Source organism: Trachemys scripta, chromosome 1 (genome assembly GCF_013100865.1).
Source record: "Trachemys scripta elegans isolate TJP31775 chromosome 1, CAS_Tse_1.0, whole genome shotgun sequence".
Lineage (NCBI taxonomy): Eukaryota > Metazoa > Chordata > Testudines > Emydidae > Trachemys > Trachemys scripta.
The window spans coordinates 288,253,759-288,272,745 of NC_048298.1; the positions used below are offsets into that span (position 1 = coordinate 288,253,759).

An 18,987-nucleotide genomic window follows, 5' to 3' on the forward strand; every position below is an offset into this window, starting at 1 on the left:
TCATCCCTTCCCAGGTATTGTGTGGTTTTGGGTTGATAATGGCCAGCACACTGAGTGGAATTCCAGAGACAGAGGCAGAGTGGATGAGCGTGAACAGATCCTGGTGGTGAGTCGCATTGAGGAAATTATGGGACTTGATAACGTGGGCTGGTTCCAGACTGTGGCCTTGTGTTGTGTCGGAGCCATATTTTTGGGACAAGGCATCAGCCTTGCCATTTCTAGTTCCAGGCTGGTGGGTCAAGGTAAATTTGACCAGGAGAAAACTAAAGCCCACCAGAGCTGTTGTTGGTTTACGGCCTTGGCCCTGCACAGGTGCTCTAAGTTCTTATGATCAGTAAATACTTGAACCGGGTGATGGGCCTCTTCCAAGTAATGTCACCACTCTTTGAAGGTGGTCTTAATTTCCAAGAGCTCCTTGTCCACAATCTCATAGCTTCGCTCCGCAGAGGTAAGCTTGCTTGATTAGTAGGAGATGGGGTGCAGTATTTGCTAGGGGCCATGCATCTGGGAGAGGACTGCACTGATCGCTGTGCTAGAGGCGTAGAAAACTTGTCATGTCTGGGTGGGCCAATACTGGAGTAGTGATGAAGGCAAGCTTTAGCTGTTCAAATATGTGCTGGGCCTCAGGCAACCAGTGGAACTGGGTGATTTTCGGTAGTAGGGCAGTGAGGAGCTTGGCTTGTTTTGAAAAATTTTGAAATAAACTTCTGGTAAAAAGTTTGTGAAGCCTAAAAAACATTGTAGGTCATGCGCCTTGTGGGGGACTGCACAATTGCGGACAATCTGTACCTTGTGCAGATCCATCTCGAATCTTTCCAGGCACAGGATGACACCCAGGAACTCGGCTGAGGTCTGATCAAATGCGCACTTCTCAAGTTTAGCATAGAGACTGGGTCATCATAGTCTCTCCTGGACTGTGTGGATGTGGGTGGTGTTCAGATCATCTGAGAAGATCTACATATTATTGAAGTATACCTCCATAAACTGGTCCAGTAGGACTCGTAGCACATCGTTAACAAAGTGCTGGAATGTTGCTGGGGCGGTAGTCCAAATGGCATAACTACATATTCAAAGTGGCCATAGTGGGTCCAAAAGTCAGTCTTCCATTTGTCCTCCTCTCAAATACGAATGAGACTGTAAGCTCCATGGAGATCCAGTTTAGTGACTATGTGGGCAACCCCCACCCGGTCCAACAACTCAGGAATTAGGGGTAGTGGGTAACAGTTCTGGATTGTTATTTGATTTAGGACTCAGTAATCAACACAGCAGCAGAAGCTGCTGTTTTGTTTTTTTTTAACTGAAAGGACTGGGGCACTGGCTGATTAAGCTGATTTGAAGATGACCACTGCCTCGGGCCGAGTTCTTTTGGAGATATTCTCGCAACCCAGCCAGTTCAGGCTTTGACATTGTGAATATCTGCCCAAACAGTATCTTTGTCCCTGACTGGAGTTCTGTGAGACAATCATAGTTCCAGTGTCAGGGCAGGCTTTCTGCATTCTTCTCAAAGATGTTGGTGTAGTCACAGTACTTGGAGGGGGAGTGAGGGGGGGGGGGTTCCATAGTTGCCCCTAAGAGGTTCCAGGGAAATAGTCTCTGCCACAACTGGACCTGAAGACAGCAGGGAGCTGTCAATTGTTTCAGTCATGTCAGGGACAGCCTTGTGTAGCTGGTGAATCTGTAGGGTCTGAGTTGTAGCTGCATCCATAAAATTGTCCTCTGCTCCCGAATTGTCCTCTGCTCCCAAATCTATTAAGGCCCATTGAATAGGAATCTATCAGGGGTCCCCCGGGATGCGCAACTGGATAGGCATCTGCAAATGCAAAGCCCCGGGATGGGGCTCAGAGTGCGTCTCAGTGAGGACTTAGGGTACAGGGAAATGCTATTCTGTCAAGGCGCAGGCTGGTCCCCCCCACCCCCATCATGCCTGGACTGGCTTGTTTCCGCATGCTTCTCAGCATTTGTAATGGGGAGGCCAAGACAGCGTGGCCAACTTCACTGCAGTAGAAGCACAGGTGGTGCTGTCTGCATTTTTTTTCTTCAAGTTTGAGCCGCTCACGAGCCAAATTGTCTTGCATAGGTTTGGCGGGTGATACAGAAGATGTCAGTATACGCGGGTAGGGGAACTGCAGGGAACCTCCCTTCTCCTCTCTTCATTCTCACAGTCAATCATCTTTGCGGTTGGTAAGGTCAATAAAGGCAACTAGGTTCATAGGCATCGCTACATGAGCCAGTTCACCTCTGATTTCTTCCTACAAGCACCAGCAGAACTGGTTCAGATTTGCTGCTTCATTCCATGCTGTCTCTACTCTGAGATGGCAGAAGTGTGCTCAGAGGAGGCCACTGTGCCTTGCCCCTGACAGAGTCTCCTCAGGCCAGCCTTGGCCATTCAAGCTTGGTGTAGGTCATCAAAGATGATTGGTATCAACTGGAGAAAGGCATCCTGGTTTTACAGTACCCATGTACCCTGCAGACAGGTTTGAGACATATGGGTCATGATACCATTAGGCTTTTAAGGTACTACAGCTTTTAAACATTCCAACAAAGTCATTACAAGAGTTTTAAACCTATTCCTTTGGAGCGTCCTTGTTAACTTTCTCTCATCAATCCATGTTAAAGTCTTGTGGAGGTTTTCCTTGGTTTGGTCTCTTTTTGAGTCTTCCCTGCTTTTCTTATATGTCTGTGCCAGTTTGCTTGTGAAGAGCTGTCTTCGAGCAGGGTAGCAGACGAGGTGTCTGACAGGTGCTCACTTAGAGTTTTTATACCTTTCTTCTTCCTGTTTTCATTAAAGTACAGGAAAGCACACCTCTTTCAGACCTGTTCAGATTGAAAGTCGGTTGCTGCCACCTTTATGTTGGCTTACATGACACTTTATGCAGTCTGTTTAATGAATATATGCAGCATTTCTTTAATTGCCTTTGTTCTTCTTGTGGCAACAAAGCATCAGATAACTTTCAAAGCTAATCTTTATTCAGTCCAGTCTCTGAGAGTCTTTCAGTTTTATTAGAGCTTGTCAGGAAATTAAATTCTGCTTTCAGAAAGTCCAAACACTCCTGGTCTTTATATAGAAGTTTTTAGTTCTCAAAAGAGTCTCTTAAAATTAAATAACTTTTAGAAAGTCTTTAGCTCAAGTTGTTGATTCCATGTGACAATTTTTGGAATGATGATTTTCTTATCTTCCTGATTTGGGTGAGAGTTTGCTTGCACACTGCCAGTAATTAATTAATTCTCCAGTAATATAAATTTTCTATACTTAAATGGCTTCTTATGTTAGTAACTGGTTATAGCATCAAATGACCTTGCTATATTTCTACATAAAATATCTTATTATTCCTGTAATAATATCAGGCAGTTATATAAAGGCTTGCATTTTGATACAAAATATTTGCAAATACACATCTCAAAAGGTGTTTGCCGTTTCAGTATTTAAGAAATAAACGTTTAAAACATTTCCAACTACACATGTTTATCCTGGAGTTTCAAAAACACAAGCAGAGATTTTTCCTTTGAAAAGAAATGGGGTTCGTGTTGCCAGTTTCCAACCTAGATTTATTGCTCGCATAACATACCTACATTCCTTTTTACAGTTAGGCCTCCATGTAAAACATTAATGTTTTAAGTATTTTGTCTTTTTGATGTTTGCTTGATCTTGGAAGATAGAAGCAGAAATCTTCTGGAACTTCTTGGATTAACTTTAACATTTTGTAACATGCTTAGCTAAACATATGTACTGTTATATATCCAAGCATCCTGGCTGTAACATATTTGTAGCTATTTCTTGACGTTTAGTAGAGGCATAAACAAGTTTGTAACAACTTAATGAAAAGTTATCATAATTTTATTAATATTTTATATAAATACTGAGGTCTCTCCCCTACATCACTAATGGCTATTAGCAATCTGTCCATTTGGGACATTTGCATTTACAGATATACCTGACTTCTTCCTTCTCTATGTATCTAAATGACCAAAACATCATCCCCCACTTTTCTTCCTGCATTTTGAACAAGCCGTGGCTCACCAAAACTCCCCCACCCACTGCAGGAGATGAGGGAGATGGAGAGTAACTAGCTGAGTCTTATGGAGGAGTCTGTGGATATATTCCTCTTCCTGCACCAGGACCAGACCACTCCCATTTCAGTATCCAGAGGGAGACCAAAAAAAGGAAAGCATTAGTTCAGGGGGGCAGGAAATAATCCTAACAAAAGAAACAAAGCAAAACAGCAATGCAACAAAATCTAAAAATCTGGAAATAACCATATCCTTTGCTTACTCAGTGTGGCGCTGTTACACCCCCCCTACACACCACCACAAGTGGTGGCTGAACCACATAGATGTTTGAGTCTGCTACAACCTTGAGCTAACAAAGCTGCATCTTTTAGCTCAGGCAGTTGAGTTTTATGCTTTTAGAACCAGAGGACCTGGGTTTAACTCCCCATGTTGATGACCCACGTAAGGGTGTCATATTACATAAAAAGAAAAGTAATAAATACAAGTTACATCCCTTCTTGAGCACTTGTCACTTTTCGTGATGCATGAGCAAGCCTAGAGTCAGTCCAGCCACAAGAACTGGTGATCCTCTGCCATGGTATCTACAGTGTGGGAGGGCATCGGTGGGCATAACCCTCATGATACATGTACAAGAAAGAACCATTAAAAGTTGTCATTGGAACACAACGAAAACGTTTAAAAGTGCAAATATACATTAGGTACTGTTGAGTTTATGTCCCTGCTGTGCCCGAAGTTACAGGATGGATGAAATAATCCATAGCACCAGGAATGGTTGTAGGAAAACTCTGTATGGACCTACTTCAATACTGCACATGAAATGGGAATCTCTAGTGTAGGCAAGCCTTCAGAGGTGCTGTGATAGGCATTCAGTTTTTAGGAGTCAAACACACAATTTTGTTTGATGAAGGGCGAGATGAAAGATAGTCATGAATAATTGGAGAGTGCTATGAGTCTGATCCGGCAAGGTGCTGAATACTCTCCGTTCCATTGGAGTCCTGCACCTTGTAGGATTGGGATCTAACTAAAAGACTGAGAGAGGAGTCCTATGATAGAAGTAGCAAGACTTCTAACAACAGATCAAAAACTCTAAGGGACAAATGCTATGCGAATTTGGTAAAATTCCCAGTCAAGACCATAGGATATGGCCCTGAATGATGTCTATATATTCCACTTATATCAATAATACATTAATTCTGTTATGAGCACCCCCCAAGCAAATACACTTTTATGATTATAGTTCTATATCAGATTTTCTTTCTATATGCTCTCCAGGAAATCGTCCAACAGACATAATTGGGACCGTGAATAAGGATTTTGTTTAATCTGAAAATTAATAAAGCAAAAGTTTTTGATGGCTTGCTTTTACTAAATATCTCTCTCTTTAAAATCACAGTATTTTTAAGACCACAGAGAAATTTGGAATCCATAGACCCTCAATTTACAATTCGGAGGAAAATGGAACAGATGAGAGAAGAGAAAGAGCTTGTGGAGCAATTGCGTGAGGTATGTGAAAAACAATGTGAAGGGCTGCAGATTTGCGGCTAAAGCATGTATTTCCTGTTTGCCCTCGGGAAAGCTACCTAATCTTAGGGAAAAAGCAGTGCTTGGATGTATGAGCAGGGGAATATCAGAGAGTGGGGAGGTGGCATTATTTCTGTATACAGCATTAGTGAGACCATGACTGGAATACTGTATGCAGTTTTGATGTCTATACTTCAAAAAGAACATTGACAAATTTGGAAAAGATTCAGGAAAGAGCCACAAGAATTATTTGAGGTCTGGACAAGAGATCTTACATTGAGAGACTTAAGAAGCTCTATCTATTTAGTTCATCCAAAAGAAGGTTAAGGAGTGACTTAATCACAGTGTACAAGTACCTGCATGAGGAAGAGGTTTCTGATGGTGGGCGTGGCTCTTTAATCTGGCAGATAAAGGCATAATGAGATCCAGTGGTTGGAAGTTGAAGCTAGACAAATTCAGACCAAAATTAGTGCTTTATTTCTAAAGTATAGATAATTAAGCATTGCAACAATTTACCTAGCAATATGGTGGATTCTCCATCACTTGAGATTTTTAAATCAAAACTGGGTATCTTTCTAAAAGATACACTATAGCTTAAACAGAAGTTATGGACTTGATGCAGAATTACTGGGTGAGGTTCTATGGCCTGTGTATTGCAGTTCAGTTTAGATGGTCGCTTGTGGCCTTAAAATTTATAAACCTCTCTGTGCCTCAGTTTCACCATCTATAAAACAGTGATGAGATAATTACTGCAGAGTGTTGAGTGTTAAGCTCTTCAGTTGCAAGCGGTCCCAAATACAAAGTGTTCTTATATGTGTCTATAGCGTTCATTGCATTACAACTGCTAAAGTTATATGAGATAATTTTACATCACTATTGCTTTAAAATACATTTGGTGTTACAAGTGAATAGTAGCATCATCTGGCATTATTATGACCAACTTGAATTTTGTCCATTGACTAATTTAAAACATATATATTTTCTTGATAGAGCAACTTTTAAATATGTACTGAATTAAAAAAAAAAAAAAACTCTTTTCTAAAATAAGTAAGGGCTTTTCTGCTCCCCAGCTAATGTTTAGAAGGGTTATTTAGTTAAGCACACCACCACCTCTTCTGCCTCCCTTACACTTTGCACATATGCCTATCTGGTGCCTGCATGGTTCGTTTTAGCTTCGCTGCTGCTGCTGTTTATAAAACAGTGGCACCTAGAGGCCTTAGAAGGGTGTGTGATAGGCTGAATACCACATATTGTAAATGACTGTTCCTGCCCCAAAGAGTTTACAGTCTAAAAGACAAGATAGAAGAGTTGGGTGACATGGACAAACAGACGGAGGAAGGAGGACAGAGGTAACTATTTTAGCATAGACTGGCAGTGTGCACAAATTTGTAGTTGTTACTGATTGGCTCATTACAGCAATCAGAGCTTGTTACCTATTACTGGTAAACACCTCTTGCAACTAGTGAATTTTAGCAAACGGACAGAAATGGGGAGGGAATGCAAGGGACAGGGATGATATATTTTTATCTGTTCTCTAAAGGACATAACATAGTTTGGGGTATTATATAAATAATAATAATAATAATGTGCTCTACTGGGAAGGAGTATGAAAACTCCAGGCTAAGATAATGTGACTACTCATATCCATAAGGTTACACACATGCCAAAGCGTTTGCAAGATTGGAGCCTAAATCAATAAAAGTTACACGTTTGTAACAAAATGCAATTTTTTTTGCCAGAAAATTTTTAAACATTTTCAAAGTGCCCTACTTTGCTGAGTGTTTTGCAACTTGACATTTATTTAATTAAAGTGCCCCTTTTGTCTGAGTAGGGAATTTTCATATTTTTACCCAGTAGTGCACATTACAGATCCAACCTTGTTCTCCCTTCTGCATTCTTTCCAATTTTTGTTACTCCCACTTGTTTCTTTTCAGCTGTTTGAGGAGTGGCCATCTTTTACTCTGTGTTTGTATGGGGCTTAATGCAATGGGGTTCTGATCCTGACTCGGGATTCTGGGTGCTAGTATAATAAAAAGAATAATTTTAGATATGAGGCAACAAGCAAGAGTAGCAAAGTATGGTGCTAGCAGGGTGATGTAATGAGGAAGGACAAGCATTACAGTAATAAGATGATGTGGTTACTCATTTCTGGCACCGTTAAAGTGATTGTTTTTTCATAAGTTACATTTCCAGTGGGTGACCTGGAATGAGGCAGTGTGGTGTTTTGGGTTTTTTTTAGGAGCAATTTAAATGGAGATGTGGGGCTTGACAAACTGGACTTGGGTGAGGATTCACTGAAATAGAGGGTAGCATGGAGAAAGGCATGACGATGTGATAGAGAATATGGATATTTGCTTTTGGGGGAGGTGGTTCTTTCTAATTCTGTGTAAAAGTGGTGACATGTTTGTTCTTCTTTTATAGAACATTGAAATGAGACTAAAGATTTGTTTGCCTGAAGATTTGGGGTCTGCTCTTATGGATGGGGTCGTTCTCTGTCATTTAGTCAATCACATTCGTCCTCGATCTGTGGGAAGTATCCATGTACCCTCACCAGCAGTAGTAAGTCAAATATTTTTTAAAAAAAGAAAAACTAAAGCTTTATTATCAAATAAAATCTACTTCTGAAAAACAGTCATTGGATGGTGAGTAGTGTTCATGCCTACAAACGTGTACTTCCCCCCCCCCCCCCCCTCCAGTTCAGATTGGCAGTAACTCAAATCTTCAGAAAAATGAAGTACTGGAGCTATTTAAAAAAACCACATACACTTCTCTCTCTTTTATTATGAATAAACTGGTCTGTGACTGGCTGAAGCTCATGATAGGTTTGTTGTCTATACCATCTAGATTGCAGGAGGTCAGATTTTTCCATAAATGCCTTGCTGTTTATGTTGTAGGAGGTGATCGTTATCCTCTGACAAGATTTTGTTCCAGTGGATACTTTCCTAAAAATCAGTTCTCCACTTCCTGGTGCATTGTTAATGTGTTCTGTCATAGCATACAGTATGATTTATAATGTACTCTAATACGCATGTATAGAGCCTGGGGTGGATACAAAATTTGTATCCGCCTCCATTCCGGAATCCACGAAAATGGTCCACGGGTATCCGCATCCACATCTGCAGATGCCTATATCCGCAGATATAAAGTGGATATCTGCAGATTTGCAGCACTCTAAACATGTGGGAAACATTATGCTACAATGAGATTAGCAATTTATTGAGTTAACAACAATCCTACATAGCAAGGTTTTTTTTTTTTTTTTTTTTTTTGTTAAATATGGAAACAACTCATTTTTTGTCACAGACAGGACAGAAGAGAAACGTATGACCTAATCCTGCAATCTTTGACTCCTCAAAGGCACTAGGGCATATGGATCTGATTGCAGGACCAGGGCCATCAAGGATTTTTTTGTACCAAATCTGCTTGTGTACACTTTTTTCAAACCTAATTTCCTTTTCTTTTCAACTTTCTTCAGGATTTTTCCTGTATTTATGGAAAACTTGGTTTCTCTTAGTGGGGACATTTCTGTTCTAGGTTTCTGATGTCACTTTGTTTCTAAAGAGGTTTCCTGTATTTTCAAAATACGATGCATAAAGTTGTGCAGTTTTTCTGAGTGTACCTCTGGTTAAATGTTTGTTAAATAAAGTCTTATCTTTAATTCTGAGAAAGGCATGCTGATTGTAAAGTGATCTGCTAAGGCTTTTAAGAATATAGATTTTAACAAAAAACAAGGAGTTTTCAATCGTGGCTAAAAAAATGTATCCCTTTCATAAGAACGGCCATACTGAGTCAGACCAATGGTCCATCTTCCGACAGTGGCCAATGCCAGATGCCCCAGAGGGAATGAACAGAACAGATAATCATCAAGTGATCCATCCCCTGTTGCCCATTCCCAGCTTCTGGCAAACAGAGGCTAGGGACACTTCAGAGCTAATAGCCATTGATGAACCTATCTTCCATGAATTTATCTAATTCGTTTTTGACCCTGTTATAGTCTTGGTTTTCACAACGTCCTCTGGCAAAGAGTTCCACAGGTTGACTGTGCGTTGTGTGAAAAAATACTTCCTTTTGTTTGTTTTAAACCTGCTGCCTGTTAATTTCATTTGGTGATCCCAAATGTTATTGTGTTATGAGAAGGGGTAAATAACACTTCCTTATTTACTTTCTCCACACCAGGTATGATTTGATAGACCTCTATCGTATCTCCCCTTAGTTGTCTCTTTTCCAAGCTGAAAAGTCCCAGTCTTATTAATCTCTCCTCATATGGATGCTGTTCCATACCCCTAATCATTTTTGTTGCCCTTTGCTGTACCTTTTCCAATTCCACTATATCTTTTTTGAGATGGGGCAACCAGATCTGCATGCAGTATTTAAGATGTGGGCATACCATGGATTTATATAGAGGCAATATGATATTTTCTGTCTTCTTATCGATCCCTTTCCTAATGATTCCTAACATTCTGTTAACTTTTTTGACTGCCACTGCACATTGAGTGGGTGTTTTCAGAGAACTATCCACAATGACTCCAAGATCTCTTTCTTGAGTGGTAACAGCTAATTTTGACCCCATCATTTTATATTTTCAGTTGTTGGTTTTAAACCACTTGATTCTTGTCATGTCACATTTCACTGCAGAGACTCGCAGAGTAGACAAGACCTGAATTTCCAAGGCTAAAAGGTTGTTCTTAGTGTTTTACAAAACACTTTCAGGCCTTACTGACACATAGTTAACCTTGAAAAGAAAAGTTCTGGAGAATGCTAGGCAGCTAATGTCTCTCTTGGTGCTGATAAATTTTCAGTTTAAAGGTCAGGAATATCATTATCACTTTTTTCTGTTAAAGTAGGGAAATAATGGATTGGCTTTGGTGACACAGAATGCCACTGTAAGAGGTTTGATAGTCTTGAGACAGACAAATAGGACAAAGAACACATCATATTATAGGAATCTTTGAAATTCTAAAAGACTAAGTAAGTAATTGTAAAAATGAATTGGAAGGTTTTTAATTAAAAATCGATATGATAAAAAAACCAATGTGAAAAATATAGAAACGACATTATAGAGTTTGTACAACTCTTCTTAATGTATGTTGAAATCATATATCAAGTTCTCCTCATAATATCCAAAAATTAAATGTGAAAGAACTATGATTCCCTTTATACACATCCTAAAACAGCCTGTGATGTTTGGGTTGTAAAATTCCCATTTGAGAAGTATTACCACTTCTTGCAGGTAAGCCAGTCTTCCACTGCACGTGATTATTAGAGGGGACAGATTTTCAGAACTTTGCAAGCCAGACTTTCATGTGCACAAACTGAGCCTAGTAGTGAGTTGGATGCACTCCTGATTTCAGAACTAGAGACTGGACATGTACAAAAGCAAGTGCACCCAAAAGTTGCACGTTTGTAAAGTGGCCTCCTGAAAAATTAAACAGCAATGAACTCAGGCCACTTTAATTCTGAATGAGAGCATCCACATGAGGGTTTAATATGTTTTTTTATGCATATTATCTTCATCATTTTAATTCATTTTCACTTTCCTGAATGTCCTTGCATAAATGAGGCCTGATTTGAGAGTGTATAGGCTGATTGGGCCAGTCACTACATGGTCATCCAATGGAAATTAAGAGATAGTGATTGACATGGGAGACTCTCAGTGCAGCTGAGCCGGATGAGAGTGACACAGAGAGAGACAGGCTGATATTGAGAGGAAGAAGAGAGAACATAGAAGGGAAATTTTATGGTATGTAGCACATTTTAGAAGAACATGGAAGCAAATTCCACTTCAGAGTCTGTAATGCAATGTGAACATCATTACTAAAAATTCCTACTACTAATAACGTGCATTAGTAAGGAGAACATACACCCAACTCAAAGACCTGCATTAACAACAGAATTGCAAAACACGGAGAAATAGAAATGAATGAAAACCAGGACAATGATTATGAATTTTAAAAAGCAGAAAAAAAACCTCAACTACAAAAACACAATGGGAAAGGAAAGGTTTCCACGCTCTTATTTCTTAGCATCTTTCTGAAGGTTTATAGACCATCTGAAAGTGTCCTCTGACCAGCTGCTGAGATAGGTCGCAGCATGAGTTGGGGTATATCTACACTGCAATTAAATAGCTTTGGCTGGCCCATGTTAGCTGACTCGGATAGTGGGGCTGTAAAATTGTGGTGCAGATGCTCAGGCTGGAACTCGGGCTTTGGAACCCTCCCCCTTTGTGGGGTCCCAGAGGTCAGGCTCCAGCCCAAGCATCTAGACTGCAGTGTTACAGTCCCGTAGCCCGAGCCCTATGAGTCCGAGTCAGTTGACACAGGCCAGCCGTGGATGTTTAATTGCAGTGTAATCATACGCTTGGACGCTTATAAAGTGCACTGGCCTCCTCCACTGTTGTGCCCTTGCTAGTGCCATAGAGGTCACTGCCGGGGTGGATGGGTGGTGGCAGGGAGACATCGTGGCACTAGGAGACGTTGGCAGTTCAGTATGTCAGTTATTAGATGTTGGTCAATCTGCTGTTTACCACTTCCTAATTTATTTTTTCAGGAATAGCCTAACCTAAATATTGCATCAGCAGTAGAAACGTCATTTAATAGGCAGAATTTTATGATGACTACTGTATATTATTAGCTTCTGTCACATTAATCTATGGTCTCTTGTTCTTGCAGCCTAAACTTAGTATGGCCAAATGCAGGAGAAATGTGGAAAACTTTCTGGATGCATGTAGGAAACTGGGTATACCAGAGGTAATTTTTAATTATGTCCATCAATATCATGTGACCTAAAACATACCAAAAAGCATAAATTATGTATTATTTTACAGTTGAAGGCTCTTTATTTTATACATCGCTAAAATTATTCATGTCTTATTTTATGAAATATTACAGTAGAACATTTACACCCTCATTCAACAACAATGCACTTAGATATGCCCTTAGCTTTAAGCACATGAATTGTCCTATTAAGGTGTTCATGTGAGATATTCACGAGTTTATAGTCCTACCGTCTTTAGTGAGATTTATTGTGATTAGAGGCATTGCTGGATTGGGGTCTAATTCCCCTCATGATTAGAAGACCCATTAAGAAACGACTGAATTTTGTGAATTAGAAAACTCAACAATAAAACAAGTATAATGTATAACAAAATGGATAATAGTCATTTTTGAAAACATGCCTGTTTTGCCATAGATAGGTAGATAAGAGTATTTTCAGTTTTCTCAATACCTCCTTATATTTCCTATAGAAAATAACTAGTAAATACAGCAAGTAGATAATTAGTTTTATATAAGGAAAAATTAGCAAGTTTTTAAAGAGTGATAACTGTGTTTTACTTGGTGCTTTTATTTTACAAGCTTAGTTTAGTTTTAAGTATTTATACTTTATACTATATTACATATTTTGTAGTACATTTTGTCAAAGAAATTGGTAATATGAGATCTCATCTCAGCACTCTTACATTTTTGCTGAGATGTAAGGAGAGGAATGTGCAGATTAGCAAAAGGCAAATGAGTGAGGTTCTACTGTGATGTTAAAATATCATTGTAGAAATGACTAAATGGAGTAAACTCAAGAAAGTTTAAGATTTTACATGTTCAAGTTTCTGTAGAGAATGCCAGTAGTCCATATTCTGATAAAAATTACACTGGAGTAACTCATTATGATACAGTTTAGTTACTCTGGATTTACACTGATACAGGTTAGATCAGAATCTGTTCCAGGATCTAAAAATATGTCTGATGTAATTAAAGACAATTTCATTTCAAGCAATTGGCCTTCAGTATGAGGAATTAGTTTGTGTACAAACTAGTTTTTAATGCAGTAAAATAGAAAATTACAAACATAAAACTGTACATTACTTAATGTTGTCATTGTATTTTTGCCAACAGTATAACTAAGGCTCTGAGAGCACTTTTATTTTAAGGTTTACTTTCAGGAGTCTAAAAACATGTTTAGTTTTGTTTTTACTTTGGGATGAGACTTGAATACAACATTTTTAAATTACGAAAGGATTCCTTTTTCAGAATGTGAAGAAATCCGTTAGTCTGACCTCTATTTGAAGGACAGGAAAACAGTGTTTTTTCCCTTTCTGCAATTTGAAGAGGGATTGGGAGGGAGGATTGTTCTTATAACTACAATGAATTTCTGTTAAAATTAAATTTTGTAATCCATAGTGTTATGAATTAGGTCTCTATTTTAAAAATGATTATATTGGCCAGCTGTTAGAGTTTATTAATGCACAGTAACTGCTTTCATAAAGTTATGTAATGTAAAATATTCATGATAATATTAAAATGGCTGCATATTGTGGGCTAAAAGATTAGTTTCAGAAATCAGACGGCATGTCTCCCTGTCTTGAGAATATTGTGTCAAAATGTATGCAGCCTGTGTGTGGCATGTTTAATGAAATGTGAGCCACCCTTTGATGCACTCATAATCAGAGTTGCTGGGAAGTGGCCTTTTGGGGGAAGGAGAGGAGGAAGGTGGCTGTTTTTAATTGGGTCTTTTAAAAAAAGAAAATCAATTGTCATAAAAATATCCAAGGAGCAGTATATTAACATGAGATCCCTTGAATGCCACAGCATAGTGTGACAAGCTCAGATGAGGCAATAAACTTACATCTGAATTTTCTTGTTAAATTGCAGGAAATCAGCTTACTGGGTAACAACAATTATTGTTTTAATGTTAGTGAGTAAGCAGAGACAACACGTAACTGTTGATAGTGTTGGGGCACAATTTAAAGGTTCTGGTGGGATGCGTGGGGTTCGTGGCAAGGCATATAAACCCTGGGAGAAATCTGGGGGGTGCGAGGCACATGACCCCACCTGCCCCCCCTCCCACACGTCGCTTCTGTGAGTAAGGGTTTACATTTGTTTTTCTCTTTGCAGCTTTCAATGAAATATAAACTTTCTCTGCTAATATTGCAGGCTTGTTATAGATTTTTGGCGCCATTTGACTGTTTGTATATTGCATGTTTTCATAGAAGGTTAAACAAAGGATCAGATCTCATAAATCTAAATAAACAAACATTAGTTTCTACCCATATGAAATTTCATTCACTTAAATATTAAGTACATTTGTTTGAGGTTTTAATTTATAAGAGATCTTTGTGGAATTCTGTAAGAGAATTCAGGCTTACTAAGCATGGATGGCAATTGACAAATTTACTGCTATACTTTGTGGAAAATGCATTGTGTTTCAGAACTTAGATGAGTGAAAGTGTTTGGAGTTGGCTGTGTTTTACTGAGTGAGCGTGAGAGAGAAAATGTTGGAAATGAAGATCAGTGGTAGGTAGATATGATTGCGTGAGTAGCTAGCAGGACGCCAAAGCCCAGATTGATCAAGAATCTGTCTAGGAACAATATGCTGTAAAAGTGCCGAGAAAGACATTCCCCATTTTCTAACATTTGCTTGTATGTTGATTGTTCTTATATAGCCTAACAGTCTCAGGAGAATCCAGCAATAGGAATACAACATTTGCAATGAATTGTTTTCTTTTCTGAACAGATTACCGTTAAGCTCCAGCCCTTTCTTGGCAGCCCCTGTGTCTACTAACCTACACCACAGAGTAGCATTTCTCATGTTATTCCAATCACATTAAGAGATGTCTTTGGAGGAAAAGTGGATGATCTGGGATGGGCTGAATGCTGTTTCAGTACAAGAGGGTGATCAAAATGGAAGATTTTACACATGTTTAAGCAGAAGGGGGCTTTAAGTGGAATAAGGCGGCGTGCTATTTAGTGGTAGTGCTGAAGGGAACTCCAGAACCATATGCCCACTGAGCTTCATGACTGACCTTGAGACAAGTGTAGCATGAAGGTGCAAACATGCAATGTGATTTGGAGAATGATAATTTTACAGGAGGGTTGCAGCTTTTTCAGCCCCCAGTTGATGGTAAGAAAAGGATTCTCCAAAGATCTTGCCAAGGTCCCTGAGCAAAACAAAGGAATTCAGGGCATACATATTTTAAATCAGTGGCTCTCAACCTTTCCAGACTACTTTGCACCTTGAACGAGTCTGATTTGTTTTGCATACCCCGAACTTTCACCTCACTTAAAAACTACTTGCTTACAAAATCCAACATAAAAATACAAGTGTCACAGCACACTATTACGGAAAAATTGCTGACTTTCTCATTTTTACCATATAATTATAAAATAAATCACTTGTAATATAAATATTGTACTTACATTTCAGTGCATAGTGGTATATAGAGCAGTATAACCAACTTATTGTCTGTATGAAATTTTAGTTTGTACGGACTTCGCTAGTGCATTTTATGTAGCCTGTTGTAAATCTAGGCAAATATCTAGATGAGTTGATGTACCCCCTGGAAGACCTCTGTGCACCCCTAGGGGTACATGTACCCCTTGTTGAGAACCAGTGTTTTAAATGAATAAACAGGCAGGGGATAAAAAACAGAGTCCATCTTTGTACATAAAAGCTCACTTTTTTGCTTTGAAATTCACCTTTAATATTAATGTATGTATGAACATACTGTTGAGGTACTCAGTCATCTGCCCACAGCATTTAGCCTCTCAGGAGTGCTCAGAGTTATAAGGACAATTACAGGTCAACGAATTTCAAAGTTTTGTCTTGACACAAAGTAAAATATGTCCAGGATTCTATGTATAATGTGATTATAGTATAATCATATCAGGGACAAAAGAGAGATACAGAGGGAATACAAGGGGAATATAGAGGGGAAATCTAATGAATATCTTAGATGTCTGTATACTAATGCAGGAAATATGGGGAACATACAGGAAGAATTAGAAATACTAGTGAATAATCACAATTACAACAAAATTGGCATCGCAGAGACTTGGTGGGGTAATTCATATGACTGGAATATTGGTATAGAAGGGTAGAGCTTATTCAGGAAGGACAAGCTGAGAAAAAAAGGAGGCGGTGTGGCCATTTATATCAAAGATGTATATGCTTGCACTGAGATTGAGATAGAAGTTGGAGGCAGACCTTTTGAAAGTCTCTGGGTAAGGATAAAAGGGGTAAAAAAAAAACTAGGGTGATGTCCTGGTAGGGGTCTCCTACAAACCACCTAACCAGGAAGAAGAGATGGATGAGGCTTTTTGGAACAACTAACAAACTCATCCAAAGCACAGGACTGGGTAGTGATGGGCGACTTCAACTATCCAGACATCTGTTGGGAAAATAACACAGCAGGGCACAGATTATCCAACAAGTTCATGCAGTGCATTGAAGACAACTTTTTATGGCAGGAGGTGTGGAGAAAGCAAGAAGGGGAGAGCCTGTTCTAGATTTGATTCTGACAAATAGGGAGGAACTGGTTGAGATTTGAAGGTGAAAGGCAGCTTGGGTGAAAGTGAACATGAAATGAGAGATTTCATAATTCTAAGGAATGGTAGGAGGGAAAACAGCAGAATAAAGACAATGGATTTCAAGAAGGCAAACTTTAGCAAAAGGGAGTTGCAAGCCTATTGTAGGAGGTTCCTAGTATTGCTATCCTTAATTCTGCACTGCCTTCAGAGCTGGGCGCCCGGCCAGCAGCTGCTGCTCTCTGGCTGCCCAGGTCTGAAGGCAGCGCTGTCAGCAGCAGCAGCGCAGAAGTAAGGGTAGCAGTACTGCAACCTCCCTACAATAACCTTGCAATCCCCGCCCCATACACACACACACCCACACACACACAACTCCTTACACATACAATACCATGAAATTTCAGATTTAAATAGCTGAAATCATGAAATTTATGATTTTTAAAATCTTCTGACTGTGAATTGGTAGCACCCTACCTATAGTATAAGGTAAAAGTACACAAAATACCAGATTTCACAAGGGAGACTCCTATCAATGGTTCACAGTCAAGCTGGAAAGGCATATTGAGTGGGATCCTGCAGGGATCTGTCCTGGGTCCAGTTCTATTCTATATCTTCATAAATTATTTGGATAATGGCATAGATGGTACACTTATAAGGTTTGTGGAAGATACCAAACTGGGAGGCGTTGCAAGAACTTTGGAGGACAGTATTAGAATTCAAAATGATCTTGAGAAACTATAGAAATGATCTGAAATAGGATGAAATTCAATAAGGACATGTGCAAAGTACTACACTTAGAAAGAACAATCATTTGCACACGTACAAAATGGGAAATGACTGCCTAAGGAGGAGTACTACAGAAAAGCATCTGGGAGTTCCAGTGCATCGCAAACGAAGTATGAGTTTACAATGTAATACTGTTGCAAAAAAAGCGAACATCATTCTGGGATGTGTTATCAGGAGTGTTGTCAGCAAGACACAAGAAATAATTCTTCCACTTTACTCTACACTGACGAGGCCTGAGCACCACATTTCGGGAAAGATGTGGACAACGTGAAGAAAGTCCAAAGGAGAGCAACCAAAATGGTGAAAAGGTTTAGAAAACATGATATACGAGGAAAGATTGAAAAAATTAGGTTTGTTTAGTCTGGAAAAGAGAAGACTTAGGGGGAACATAAGTCTTCAAATATATAAAAGGTTGTTATAAAGAGAAGGATGATAAATTGTTCTCCTTAACCACTGAGGGCAGGACAGGAAATGTTGGGCTTAAATTCCAGTGAGAGAGATTTAAGTTAGACATTAAGAAAACCTTCCTAACTATAAGGGTGTTAAAGCCCTGGAACAGATTACCTAGGGCGGTTTTAGAATCTCCATCATTGGAGGTTTTTAAGGAAAAGACAAACAGCTGTCAGGTGATAACTGGACTAGATGATCTGTCTAGGTTCCATCCAGTTGTACATTTCTATGGTTCTATTATGCAGATTTAAATGTTCTTTTGGAATTGGTTGCATAAATATGCCCCAGAATGTAAGATGTCTTTAATACAAACAAATCAACATTAAGCCTAGCGTCTTTACGACTGCAAAATAATCTTCAAAATATGAAGTGACTGTTAACCCATGCAGTAGTGGCTGTCAGTCTTCGGACAGTTTGAAACAGTAGCTTTGAGACAAGTATAAACTGTCCTCATTAGTCTCAATGGGATGTTAACTCTGATACCTAATGAAGGTAAATTGTTTACCATTTCACAGCTGATCATTTTAGCAGAATCAAGCCATTGTACTTTGCCATCACTGATGGATGTAGGTAATGGAACAGGTGTCACGCAGCAGTTAGTTGCTGTTAAAACTTGATCTTATAACCAACCTGTTAGTTGTTTCCACTGCTACAGCTATATTCACACTCGTATTCTGACCAATTGCCTCATCAGTTTGTTCCAGAGACTTTCATGGAGTTGCAATGCAATTATATCAGGTATGGATTTTTCCCACTGTGCTAGGCAATATATGCTATTTGGACTACAGTATGGTTGCAAGTGGTATAGTATGCTGTTAAAATCTTAACCCTGAGTTTCCTAGGTAGGTATTTATCATATAGTACATACACATAAGTATGCATTCTTTCATGCAATTCTGAGTACGTACCATTGAGATTTTATTTTTAG

General features: G+C 39.2%; 1 protein-coding gene across 8 annotated transcripts in view; it reads left to right on the forward strand.

The window, feature by feature from the left end:
• LRCH1 (leucine rich repeats and calponin homology domain containing 1) overlaps positions 1 to 18,987 on the forward strand; it is a 241,877-nt gene that overhangs the window by 200,980 nt on the left and 21,910 nt on the right. For 7 of the 8 annotated variants that reach the window (XR_004644092.1, XR_004644091.1, XR_004644095.1 and 4 more), the window contains 3 exons: positions 5,402 to 5,511; positions 7,951 to 8,088; positions 12,198 to 12,275. Coding sequence is in view for 3 of the 8 variants with exons in the window: in XM_034758484.1 (XP_034614375.1) it covers positions 5,402 to 5,511; positions 7,951 to 8,088; positions 12,198 to 12,275 (326 nt within the window). In the remaining 5 variants the exon portion in view is untranslated. The remainder of the gene's footprint in view (positions 1 to 5,401; positions 5,512 to 7,950; positions 8,089 to 12,197; positions 12,276 to 18,987) is intronic. The other variant, XM_034758485.1, reaches the window with a different exon arrangement.